Genomic DNA, 14,099 nt, shown 5'->3' on the forward strand with positions numbered 1-14,099 from the left:
GGGGAGGGGGAGAGGAATAAACACATGGGCTGAATCTCTGCAGCAGGGAGGCTGTTGTACTCCCAAAAAGCACTATACCCTTTGGATAGGGACAGAAATTACACATAAAACAGTTTAAGTGATCAGAAACTGGTTTAAATCTGTTCAGTACACATCAGCACACATAAACATCAGTATACATAATCCAGTTTCAAAATGGCCAAAACTGGCTTAAGATAAACCTGGTTGAATGCAGTATGAGACTTAACTGATTTGGGTCAAACAAGTTTATGGAACTTCTGTCCCAGACCCCTTCCTGGTTTAAGTTAAACCAGAGTCCTCCAGCATACCAGCATGCTTTTCAACCTTGGGTTGGGCTGTGCTGTCTGCTCCAGAGAGCAGGGCTGGCCCCACCCCTCTGTTCTCTAGTCAGAGCAGGGGCAGGGGTGTGGCCAGACGCTGGACCGGCATGACCCGGTAAGCCTAAGCGGGCAGGGAGAGGGTTTATCCTCCCTGGGCTGGAGGCTGAGCTGGGTCGGCCTGCGGGTGCTGCTGAGAGTGGCCACAGAGTGGCCAGCCCAGGCTGGGCTGGGGGTGGGGGGCAGGGCCCTTCCCAGCTGCCTGTATCTTGGGCTGAGGCCAAGTGAGCTGTGCGCCCAGACTGCTCCCAGCTCCCCAGGCCAGGCCAGGCTGTCCTGGAGCCACAGCCAGCTAGGAAGGTCCCAGAGGGGCCGGCCCAGGCTGGGCCACAGGGGCAGGGCCCTTCTCAGCCATCTGTGACTATGTTTAATCCCCACTTTGCCTGAGGCGCTGCCTGGGCAGTGTCTGGTCATGCCCCACCCCACTATAGGACAGGCCTGGCAAGGGCTGCTTCTCCCTCCAGACACACCCCAGCTGGGGCCCCTGCAGGCCAGGGTAGGGGTTTAAACCCCTCCTCAATCATACTTATCAGCCTGGGGCTGGCCACACACCCCAGATCAGCTTCCCTCTAGCATTGCAGCTGCTGCAGAAGAGAAGGGAGGGCTCGGTCAAACACTCCCCTGGCTTCTAGCCTGAGCCACTGCAGGCATATGCCTGAATTTCCAGAATCAGAAGTGAACATTTATTCACTTGCAAATTGGTTCAATCTATGCAGGTTAGACTAACCTGCAAAGATTTAATCAATTCAGACTCAGGCTTTTTGAATGTCTGTCCCTAGCCTTTATGACTAGATTTCATAGGCAGAGAGTAACTTTTGAGGCCATTTGTATTGATGTGAATGGCACTGGTCGAGAAAGCCTTAACAAGTGATTGCTTATGTGCATTTCTCTGACCAATCACCTGAGGACATTTTTTAAGGGACAACAGCCTGAGCAGACATGACAGCTGTTCAACTGTGTAAAAGACACATGAAAGCAGGTGACCTTATTGTTAAATACATACATTTTTCAAAAAAACAAACAAACAAAAAAACCTGATTGAGATAAAGCATCCCCCCTACCCCACTGATCAAGGAAAATTTGAGCATGTTCCTCAACTTTTTATGACAAATATTTTAAAGATCATTCTTCCATAAACATGCAGAGTTTTTTGTCCTTGAAACTAGTGTTGTTCTGCTATGCAAAGAGGACTGAGCTCAATGGAACAATTCAGTGGTGCCAGGTGCAGGTAAAGCTTAGGTCTGTGTACGCCAAGAAAAGGGCCAAACCACCCACCACGAGCTCAGCCCCTCCTCCCCCTTGCATCCAGCCAGCCTGGTGGCACCTGTGCAGCCTGCAGAGGGGTGTCACTGCCCTCACCCCCTGCCCCCTCTGGCCATGCCTCTAGGAGGCAGTAGCACAGGGTGGCCAATGATGATGCTCCATCCCTGCCCGCTCACAGGTACCCCCTAGGGCCTTCCCAAGTACCCCCTGAGTACACAGACCCCTGGTTGACAATCCCTGGTCTATACCACTGGTGCCAAATTCAGCTTTTCCAAAGGGCCACAAAGTAGGGCCCGTACTCAAAAACACTACTCTCCCATTCAGTCCCTCAAACCAGAGGCTGTATTTTTAGTGCACACTGTGCACCAAATACTTTTGATAATCCAGTCATAAGTGTCACAGTGGGAGCTGCTATGCGCCGAGCTCTTTGAAAATCTGGCCTTAATCATGAGTGCCCCTGAAAAATTGTCTCTGAGCAACTTTGAAAATTTTTCCCAAAGTCATAGACTGAGTCAGTGGTAAATCCAAGATTACCACCGAAGCCTCCACCACCTAATTCTAGCCATTAGGTATGCTTCTTCCTCTCAGCAGGATGAGAGAGAAGATGTGAGAATCTGTAACTTTTTGTTTTTACTCAGCAATAGGAAATATATATATTTTTAAATCACTTTTTCAAATACGGGTAATAATTTAATAGCGACAGCAGATTTAACATCCTCAATAAAAAGCATGTGGTAAATGGTGAATATTAAGCCTGATGAACCATAAAAAAATGCAAAAACCTGTTTGAAAAAGCTTTTGTTTTTCCATTTGCTAGTAAAAGAATGCATTTTAGCCGAAGTCTGCCCGTTGGAGCAGTCACTGCCCTTCCTCTCCCACCCAACCCAGCTGTGAGACAGTTCTAGCAGCTTTCCAAGAGAAGAGAGTTCTGGTCATGCCGACAATACCTTGGGAAATTATTCAGCACTGAGAATGTGATGCTGTCTTAATACTCAGCCATTTCTTCCTGTGTTATTTATGTATTTATTATTAATGAGGCCCGTATAAATAAAATCCCTTCTTATCCCCAAGAAGCTGGTCCTCACTGGTCAGTGCCAATGCCAGAGGCAGAATGCTGAGAGAAGGCTGCAACATGCTAATTTTTAGCCTATGAAAAAAAAACTCAGTTCCAAGTTAGTTAATCCTCTCAGATTCATTAGTAAACACACTCATTTTAAAAAAGCTATAACAAGCCACAATATTTAGGAAAATTAAAATAACTCCTACAAAGTGAACAGCCAGCCCAAAATACAAAGTTCCATTCTTTGAGAGAAGCCAAAGGTTAGTTACATTAATCATCAGGGGGGAAATGTGGCATTAAGCTTACATTTTGGGGGCTGCAATTTAGAAGCCTAGCACTGAATCTGACCTAACTGCTTTAGTTAAAAGCATCAGTTTCACTGTATTAAATGGCAAATCATTTCTCGTACAGCTGGAGGGTGAAGGAGCATGATAACAAAACTAAAGTGACTAGATGATAAAGGCCGCCCTTAATCTGAAATTCTGCAAAAAGTAAATCATTTCCATAGGGAAAAGAAGATTACAAGGAAACAGTTTCCCACCCCCCTTCACTAATTAAATTAAAAGTTACAAACAAAGTCAACAGAAGCATACAGCAGGAGCTGAGTTTGTGAGGCTTGCTCTTCCTCTGTGTACAGTCGCTCACTGATTCTGGACCAATGAAGTCAACAGGATTTCTGAATTACTCAGGAGCAGGATTAGGCCCATACCCTTACCCTATTCTACAGCATTTCCCTGCTGTCTTGTACTCAGACAGCTGTTTGGGTTTAAGCTTGCAACATGGTATAGTATATTGTTTTTTTACATACAAAAAGAGCATCAAGCCCCTTTGGTTATGAAGATCCCCTTCAAAATGTAAAGCAATTGTTAAGGTTGCAGGTGGTTCCCTTTCTGGCAAAAGCTGTTTATTCTTGGCCATTGCCACAGTGTTTGCAAATAATATTAGATCAAGCACCAAAATAATGATTATCAAATAATTCCTCATTTTAAAAGCTGCACCCAGCATCGTTTTAATTTGCCACTAAATTTGTCTATTCAGCATTGACAATGTATCTTGGAAGAGATGGAACTTTGCTAATAAAGCTATATTTTAAGCCAAAAGCATGAAAAATAAGAATTGAATGGGTATGATCTGACTATAGTCATTGGAGGAGTAACTGAGGCATGTCAAAAGCAACTGTAGGAGATACTGGAGGACATGGACCCTGAGTTTCTAAACAGATTAAAGCACTTATCTTATACTAAGTCAGTTAACATTAAGCCTGTAGGTGAAAATATTCTGTAATTTAAAGGTGATACAGCAGTCAGTGGCAAAACTATGAAGCCAATGCAATTTTCTTGACTTCAGCCTAGTGCTCTACAACTAGGCCTCACTGCCTCATTACATACTTACAACATGGTATTGTATTATATGATCACTAAATATCAGGCAAACATTTTGTTATACAAATGATAACAAGTAGAATTGGAGAATTATGATGGCATGAATATTCATAAATAAAATTCTGCTCAACTATTACAAACTAAAGGCTCTCTCTTTGAAAGACCATTTACTATACAGGGTCAACACAATTATTCAATTTATATTGTGATCTGAAGTCACAACAAGTTATACATTCATAATATATCCACAGTATGGACAAGCACATTATATTAGAGAGAAAGTACCTGTTCCTCCATTGGCCCTCTTGTAACATTGCTAACAGATGTTACCTTCAAATTCATCATTAATTATAATCTCACACATGCAAGTAAAACATTTAGTAATTGCATTAATAGATTACTTAATCACAAAAGATCCTGTTCAATCAATCCAAGATCCAACCTTAGGTCTTGGCTCTCGGTTCCATGTGTGTATTCAGAAAGGCAAGGGAAGACAACCTAGACACAATCAAGTCCCACAGGATTTTCTCAATGAATTTTCACTGATGTATTTCTAGAAATAGACAAAATTTGGGTCTTAACACAAATATTATTGCCACTATTTTTATTTTAAAACCTTGCACACTAGAGGTAAATATTTTCAGCAACATTGAAAGGTAAACACAGCAGTCCATGTCCTGCACTCAGTTTCACCAGTAGAATCCACTGACTGAAGTGACAGACGATAAGACTGGACGTGTGGGCAGACTTGGGCCCAGACACAAAACCTTTTAGTATATTTAATATAATTATTTGTTTTTCTTTACAAAGCCAAATATACAGAATCCAGGATCGCACCAACTATCCCTGAAGTAAATGGCAGAACTTCCGTGAGTGCAGAGTAGGGCCCTGATATTTACTCTAAGAACTATGTTCATTTCTCATGAAATTATTTTTGTGAGGTTCATGGAGATCTTCACTTCTGAGTCAGTTAAACTATAGTATTGAAAAGAAGAAATTGTTTCTACTTCAGGTTGCCAAAGTATCACATGTGGTTGTCCTCAACCATTCATGGAATTTCTAACATGAACTCTGAAAAAAGTCAAAAAATATTCTAAAGGGAAACTACATACAAGGCTAAATGTTATCTAGAAAGGATCACGTGTGCATACAAACTCAAAGCTCATAAGGTGGGCTGCAGAGGGCAACACATAAGCTTACTATCCAAATAGAAATTTGGAACTAAAACCATTCTTTTAGAAATACTGTGCTAAAACAGCCAGAAGTCTGGAAAAAAAAAAAGGAGTTTCTAGTATCCAGCATGAGTAAGAAACATGCTTGGTTATGCAGCTTGTCTACCTGCCTTAATACATGGAATGATTATCTGAAAGACAGACTGAGGTCCTTTAAAAAAAAAAAAGAAGACGAACCTAAAACATAAGAATAGTTTTTCTAAATCAGCTCCTTATAAACCACAATTTTTATGTTGCCAACCCTTTTAAGTTTATTTTTCTTAAGGAGTTGTATTAAGCATGATAGAGTCTCAAAGTTAAAGATAGAAAGCTATGGCAAATATGTAACTTTAAAAATACATTGTCTTCTAGTGGCAAGTAAAATGGGGCCTCAGAAAGTTTCCACTGCATCCCAGTAGGGAGTTAAAGGTCAGTGCTAACTCAAAGTTAAAAACAATGGGAAGTAGAGGATGTCATTCTTTTATATTTGCCCAGTGATTCTGTGTTTTCTTTGTATGGATTTACTTAGGAAACTGGGGAATCCAGCAAACAATGAAGTGATTTCAAGGTTACCTTTTTTCTTTAATAAAACTGTGCATATCAGAAGCCTCTCAGTATCCCTTTGTAAAATGTTTAATATACAAAGAAAAAAAATATTTGTTATTCCAAACATGTAACATAGTTTTTCACAGAACTATAGAAAGATAGTGGTAATAATGTCAGCTGTGCTAATAGTGAATTCCCATCATAACCACTTAAGAAACAGACAAATCACCCAAACTCCTTAAACCAGAGCTGTTTAACTGGTGATGATTGTGTATCAATAATTATATTAATTTATGGATGAAAAACAAGAATACCTTACTTGAAATTCATTAGCTATGCAATTCACACAGGAATACTCCACATGTGAACAACAGGAAAATTGTTTTCAAGCCAGCAAAAATATGTCACCCTAATTTTTAGGGGTCAAGGTTTCCCCTCATGCACATGTGGGAAAAGAACCGGACTTGAGGTCAGCTTCCTAGATCTCCAAAAACTCTGGAGTTCACCGTTTTCCAGCTAGGGTGACAGAATCTGAAGGGAGGAGACATTTCTTCTCAAAAGTGGCCCAGTCCCCTCAGGTTTCTTCTGTCCCATCCTGGGGCAGCGCGGGGAGGAACTAGCCACCCACTGAAGCAAGAATGAGGTGCGTGTGTGCAGTAGCTCACAACACAGTTACCGCCTCAAACTGCCCAACTTCAGCAATACACAAGCTACAAAGAACAAAATAAGGCCTTGCGACCTTTCTGTTGCCATAGGATGTGCAAAAAAAGACTTGGTAGACACACAAACATACCAACATGGTCCAGATGCTGCCTGCCCTACAACAAATACCATGCGATGACTGAAGAACCACCAAAAGGAAGCATCTGCAACACGAAAGTCGCGTAACTAGATGAGGAAGAGATTTCAGTCAGTGCGCTTTAAAAAAGTCATTCTTTGTTTATTTTTGTTACCACTTATTTAACTTAAATGACTAACATTTCACAGACAGGAAGTACTTGTTAGAGATTCAGTACCATCTAGATTACCATCGAAGATGTGAAAGGACACAATATAGATGTTCCATTATACCTAGGAGTTTCTTCAAAAAAAAAGTAGAGAAAACCAAACATGATTTCCTGGTATTTCTTAAGGACAAAATGAGACAACTGTTCCTCCCCAGCACTGCCTTCCTCCATTGAAAAAAACCCCACCCGTAAAAGAGAGCATAAATCCAACCAACAGAAAAAAAATCATTTGCAGATAAAGTTAAACTAAACTAAAACCTAAATACAGGATCTAACAGCCAAATGACACATTAAATTGAACAGGCCATATCCTGTTCTTCTTAAAAACAGTTTCAAACCTCTTACTGGCTTTGGTGGGGACAGGTCCAGGGAGCTAAGTGGTTAAGATGCCATGAACATCTCAGAAATGCAAGGACTAATAAAATAAAAATAGCCTAGATGTAATGAAGTAACAAAAAGAGAATACTATTCCCTCTGACCCAACCCAGCATTTGGTTCATCTCACACACCCCTTGTTGTCCATGTCCTCCGGGTGCTGGATGAGGGTCTGTGTAATTAGCAACATCTTAAACATTGCCTTTAAATGTTATACTCCTTGAACAACATGCTACAGGCTATCTTACTTTGTAAGAGCTGTTCATCACATTGTTATATGTCTGTTTATTGGCAGGTTGTTTTTCCTCATGTTAAGATTGTCAATGTTAAACCTTTATTGAACAGAAGAAAATAGTTTAATGTCAGCCACACTCAAAAAGGACAGTAATTAATATAACAATGTGTAAGCTTTCAGAGACTTTTCCTCTCTCCAGAAACAAAATCTGACCAAGTGAATGCTGCAACCCCTGGTTTATAAAACACTAAGCTTTTGCATAATGCAGCGTGACATATTTACAGATTTTACAAGGAAAAGGAAAACTGGGACTGGGAGTCTGATTTAGTCCAGCCCACAATAAAATGGGATGATCTGGAAGAATGCACAAGTTAGAGAGTTCACTATTAATTTTGTAGCATGTGTATCAACATAAATTATTATGTGTTTGGGCTGAGACCTTTTAAGAGGCCCAGGGTGTTACATACCTAATTTCCAGTGAATGTCTATGGGATCTGAAAACAACTTCACTGAGAGCCTTTGAAAAAAAAAAAAAATCAAAACTTTATTCTTCGTGTATGTGTATACACATACATATGTTTTAAATGTGTATATAAAATTATATATGTATAATTTTATATACACATTTAAAACATATATACAGTTAGTTAGTTAGTGTGTATATATATTATATTTATAATCAAGCTATTATATATACGCACTGACAAACACCTGAAGATGCATCCTGCCCCCTGTTGCCAGTTTAAAACTGTGCTTAAATCATTATATCTAATTATTTAGCACTGCAGATTGACAAGTACATACAGAATGTCACAGAGTCAAATGAATCCTTGTTGAAGTTCCACTAAAATTAATACACAAATTTGACCAATAAAACATTAGACATAATTAATATAAAAATTCACCTTGGGAATTAAATGAGAAATTACATTTGATGCACACTCTTTTGAACTATAAATTAACTAAAAAAATTTTATCTCCCTCTGTAGTTTGCAAATCTGTTTACTGGGTGGATAGGGCACCATAATAGAGAATAGTGGTAGTTAGCAAGCCAGTTCTAATTTTGAAAGTGCAGCAATGTTGTCTTTGAACATGATCCAGAGGTAAGTCTTTACACCTGGTGGGACTGTTTCACCACAGTGATCATTATTAACTATTTGTGCTTATTGCTCCAAATCTTAAAAAGATGAACTGTTCATACCTTAGATACTAAGGAGATCAGTGCCTTGGATTCTTTAATTTCACATGACACAGAGCACAGGGCAAAACAAATTAGGCGGCACATTATTAAGTTATCAGTGAACTTTGTATTTTTATTTTTTTTTAAAAAGTAAGTGTGAAATTTTATCACTAGAAAGTTCTTTACTATGGATCCATCAGAATATCTTTACACATCCTCTGATAAATACAGTTATATAAAAAGGGCACAGTGTTAAGACAGATGATGGAGACTAAGGAAAGGCTCATTTTTAACATTTCCTACATCAAACTACATCAGACGTACAGAGGGGAAGGGCTCAAAAACCTGTTGGAAGGCCTAAAACTGTCAAGTAATTTACACCCAGGAAGCTTAAGTCAGGGAGGATGAAGGATGTGGCATAGATTAGAAGACAGAGAAGAGAGGTTGTTTCATATCTATTAGCAAGATGTAAATTAAAAAATAAAAACATTAGGAAGTAGTTATTAACTTTATCCACAACAAACATCCACAGCCAAACCCTACTTGCTTTACTCAAACAAGACTTTATAATGAAATGTAACTAGATTTATCAGTAAGGGAAACAAGAATGATCCTGCTCCTATGCATATCAATGGCAAAACTCCTATTCATTCAGCCAAAGCAGGGCTAAGACCTGTGCAAGCATTTGGGGGTAGGTGGAGTAATCAAAAATCACATACTTATGCTCTGCTCTCAGTGGCCACATCCAGACATGCATGGACATTTGGTTCCCTGGGGACAACAGCGGCTGCCCACCTTGTGCATGCTGCTCCCTTGCAGCGTGGAGAAAAACAGACCGTGCAGTATATCGTGCCACAGATGTGTCTGCAGCACCACATACCGCACTGCTGCACTTGTTTGGACGCGGCCAGTGAAGCAATTTATACCTGATGAGAGGCCTAAAGACTGTTTTTCGTACTGGTGTTTTTCCACCATCTACTATAAACAAGATAAAGGAATTATTCAGCTGTATTCCAACCACAAATACTAAAACAAAGCATGCTTTGTCACATCAAGTGCTTTTTTTGTTATTTTTCCTTTTAAGTTTACTTTACAGTCTATTCAAAATAAGTCCACAGCTCTCTGGTAAAACAGGGTCCATCCTTTGCAAGGAAGGCATCAAAAGTCAACCTGGGAGTCTGGCAGCCACAGGGAGTGAGAAAGGTTAAAGTGTCTCAGCGTGGGAAGGATCCTCTCAGTGGGAGCAAGGATCTTTGTGCAGGAGGGCTGACGTCAGTGGAAGTGGGAGGGAAGTGGTGGTGGGGAGGGTTGTTAGGGAAATGACTGAGAATTGGCTTCAGTGGGAGCAGGAGAGGCTTGGATGGCCTCAGTGGGAGTTGGGACAGTACATGTGGGAGTTTCAAAGAGAGAGAGAGCTCATCCTGTGTTCCAAAGGGAGGGAATTACCAGAACAAGCAGAAAAAGGAACAGAGGAGTTTGGTGGCTTAAATCATGGGCAGTTATATGCAAAAATTAGATTCTATATGGTGATGTCAATGTATATGGTCTTAATGCCTTGGAGTTCAAAGGCAGGTTAATCAGCAGGTAAAACAAATGGTCATTTACAATGTGGCCCTGCAGACTTAGGCTTGTGTCTAACATAAAATAAAGGAACCTCTGATTTACTGCCTGCCTCCCCACTTCACCAAAAATATATTCATATTTGGGTGCATATTCATGGAGTAAGGAGTAATACAAGGGAAAAGAAAATATTACACAAGTAAATGAACTACAGCAAAAAATACAAAGATAATGCGTGCAGTGTGGGGTAGAAAAAAGGATTTAATAATGCCAGGCTGCTGGGATGGCACATTGCTCACAAGTGGTAAAGCCTCAAACATGTTATGCAAGTCATTGTAAAAAAAAAAGCAGCCAATAAACCTTTTACACCACACCAGCCTTCACTACATTATGCTCCATTTTTATAAATGAGAAAACATAGTATCAATGATTTAGAGTATCTCTGTAAAGTTGCGTACCTTATGCTCATGAGTCCAGCTACACACTTCTGAGGGGCAGAAAGAAAACACAGACATAACTGTCCTCCACAAACAACTTTCACAACCTGAAAATCCCCTGTGTAGGAACCTTTGGAGATCACAAGTGCTGTCTCTGTGGACAGCTCTCCTTTCCAAAAATACGGTATAAAGCTCCATTTGCTTGCCTGGATGGGTCATGTGATAACCAAACCTTAAACCTGTCACTGTTCCAGAGTTAAGTATTGCTCATCCTGCACTTCTGACAAGTGCAATTTGGGGCTGAAGATTCTACATATGGGGGAGGAAAGGAAACATTCTTGTGGTCTATTCATTGTTTAAATGCAACACTTATTTCAAGCTGTTTGGAGATTTGGAATGTTAACATAACACACAAAAACACTGAGTAATGGGGAGAGAGCAGGTAAGGCCACCAAATTCAATTTACTGCATGGCTCCTCTTATTATTGAATAGATATCACCATAATTATGTGCACCAGATATAAATATTGCTGCGCATGAATGTGCACAAGCTATTCAGCAACATTACCTTGGACAAAGCTAGATTTTCTGTTCCTTTTTAGGGATGAAAAGTTAATATTTTCAGATAATATGCTTCATGGATGATGGGCACTATGAAATATATACAGAACATCAAACACTCAGAAAGTGATTCTGCAATTGGACAACACAGAATAATGAGAATAAATCTCAGTGCCAGCTAGCAATAGATATAGTCTAGTGTTACAGCCAGGATTTTGCTGTTCCTCTGTATGGTTCCTTTTTACTAGAAATTGTACATCTTATAACTAACATATACTTCCTCTATTTGAATCATCAATATTATGTAAAAAGGTATACTGTGCAAACTGCATAAAAGAAAAGGGTAACTGCAAATGTTAGTTAGAATTAAAATAGATGGTACACGCAATAGGTCAAATGTTGTTGATCTTCAACGTATGACCTTCTGGACTTCAATTTGTACATGCGTAATTTGGCCTAGTGAATGAATATCATCCTGACACGGAGAAAAAATGCACCTTGAGTAGGTAACTGCTATCCACACAAATTCTGATTACAGTACCTGGACCAGCCTTGAGAAGTGCTAATATCATATGCTCCAGGCTCAATGCATCTGACAGTGTCCAAACACTTTAAAGGACATACTCAGCACTTTGCAGAGGCTCGGTTGGTGGCATCACACTCCTTCCCACAACTCTCTCTTAGGCCAATCTCCTATCACCTTCAAAACTGTGTGTTTGTATAACCTTGCATCCAATCCTGCTCCAAGACTCCCACAGACTTCACTAGTAATAGGACTGGCAGGCCCCTTATTTGCAGTTCTGTGCTCAGTTTCTTTTCTAAGGTAACCTGACTGTATGGTGAAAAATAGGTGACACAGTAATTGCTTAGTTAGCTTTCATACCCAGCATAATTTCAGTGACAATATGGCTGTATATTAATAAAGCAAGCAAAATAAACGTGATCACAACATACATAAAAAAGCACAGAACAAAGATGACGCTGTGTTATGTATCTGAAGGAGACTGCAGGATTTTGAACAAGAAATCTGCATAGATGGGAGTTAGATTCTGTATTAAATCAATACAACAAAAATCCCACTCATATTTAGCAAAAACAATTATTTTGAAGCAGTGTTACTAGACCTATGAAATACGACGTTTAGTGAAAAAGCCAAAACTATGGATAAAGTACAGTACACATGTGAACACCAATGAACTGTATGATGTCCAGCCCAGTTACTTCTCATGTCATCGCCCCCCCACCCAATAATGGGCAGCATATTCACAAGCATCTTGAAATCAAACTGAAAATGTCACAAAAATTAGTCTTTCTGAAAACAGGTTTATTTGAAAAAGCCAAAAAAGAGAGCAAAACACTCTGAAGTCATTTCAAAGGTGAAAGTTGTCATCTTCTTGTTTAAAATGTTGCAAGATGCTTCTTCAAACATTCTTTACAACTGAAAGAGGGAAAAAAAAGCTTCCCAAAGAAATCTCAGGGTATGGACAAAAACAAATAACCTACAATTCTTTATTGTGGTTACCATGATTTTATCAGTGTGTCTTGATGCATGTATGTAGACTTATAGATCAGCTCCCTATGAAGTATTTATAACACACAAAAATAGTAATTTGATGTGGAATTGCTTTTATGAACCCTTTTAGATACCGTTAAATCCCTTTTCAACCTGAGCAGTTTCTTCTTGTTACCTACATTTTTTTCATCTCTATGAAGAAAATTATTTTAAAAAGTCACCCTCCCCACAGAAGAATTTGCTCATATCGATAACTAAGCAGCATTCTTGATACAAACGTTAAATCCACAAGAAAACTGATGATTATTACAGCAAGTCTGCAAAATGCTTTGCCATTCTTTTAGCTCCTTCCTGTCTTTCATACCTATAGCTTACATGGACAAGCGTGCGTCTCAGCCCCTAGCACGGGAACCAGAGCGACTCAGCCATGTTATATAACATCTCAGGTGCATCCATCACTTGATTTTTCAATTAGAAGGGAGGTCTCTTTTTCCCCTCCAAATTGCAGCATGCCTTCCCTCCCCCCCCAACACGAAAAAACCAAAAAACCAGAGTAAAGGTGAGGCAACACAGGCTGCGATAGTAGGAACTGACCAAAGACAGGCCCCACGCGGGGAGACCAAGGAATAGAAAGTAAATAGAAAGGCATTTCTTCAGCTCTCCTAACTCTCCCTTCGCCTTCAATCACACGCTTGTTTCTGAGGATGCATCTCCCTAGGACACAGAGCTCGGGTGCTCCATGTCTGTGCGCACAGGCACACCCCCTCGACCTTCTCTCCAGCAGCCAGAAGCCAGCGAAGTCAACAAGCTGTTCTGCGGAGCCCCGCCAGCCAAATCTGTCCTCTCCTTCCAGCCCCGGGCCGCGGGGAGGAAGGGTGCTGCCACCCGGAGAAACAGCCCGAGCAGCAACGGAGCTGCAGTGCGGGCTGCCCCGTGCCCGTGCCCGTGTCCGTCCCGGCCCCCCTGCCGCTCCGGCCACGGAGCCTTTCCGCGCCGGGTGTCGGCCGGGCTTTTACCTTAACACTGGCTCTGCCGCTCTGCGTGTCCGCCTCCAGGCTCTGGCTGTTGTCCCTGCGCTCCTTCCGAGCGGAATTAGTCCTCGCCTTGTAGGCGGCGGGGTTGGAGGACTTGATGAATAATCCCGGCACGGGGTTGCCCGGCGGATGCTGCTGCTGCTGCTGAGCCATGCTGGCGTTGGTCTGCTGGGGCGAGTGCGACTCCTCCGACTCCTTGCTGCTGCGGTACACCACGCGGCTGTCGGAGATGTGGATGCTCGGGGCGCAGCCCATGCTTGGCGCGCGGCCGCCGGGGCTGCTCCCGGCTCCGGCTCCGGCTCCGGCTCCTCGCGTCCCCGCGCCCGCTACCGGGTGG

At 41.2% G+C, this 14,099-nt stretch overlaps 1 protein-coding gene across 2 annotated transcripts in view; it reads right to left on the bottom strand.

Moving 5' to 3' along the window:
* The window catches only part of PDE8A (phosphodiesterase 8A), a 310,375-nt gene that overhangs the window by 232,309 nt on the left and 63,967 nt on the right, over nt 1-14,099 (bottom strand). Inside the window, exon 1 of one of the 2 annotated variants that reach the window (XM_019504132.1) lies at nt 13,745-14,091. The exons of the other annotated variant lie outside the window; for it this stretch is intronic. Within the exon in view, the coding sequence (XP_019359677.1) occupies nt 13,745-14,017 (273 nt within the window). The 5' untranslated portion in view covers nt 14,018-14,091. Of the gene's footprint in view, nt 1-13,744; nt 14,092-14,099 lie in introns of those variants that run through there. 2 annotated transcript variants of the gene reach the window in all.

This window comes from Gavialis gangeticus, unplaced genomic scaffold, assembly GCF_001723915.1.
Source record: "Gavialis gangeticus isolate Ggan-Ray unplaced genomic scaffold, GavGan_comp1, whole genome shotgun sequence".
Classification (NCBI taxonomy): domain Eukaryota; kingdom Metazoa; phylum Chordata; order Crocodylia; family Gavialidae; genus Gavialis; species Gavialis gangeticus.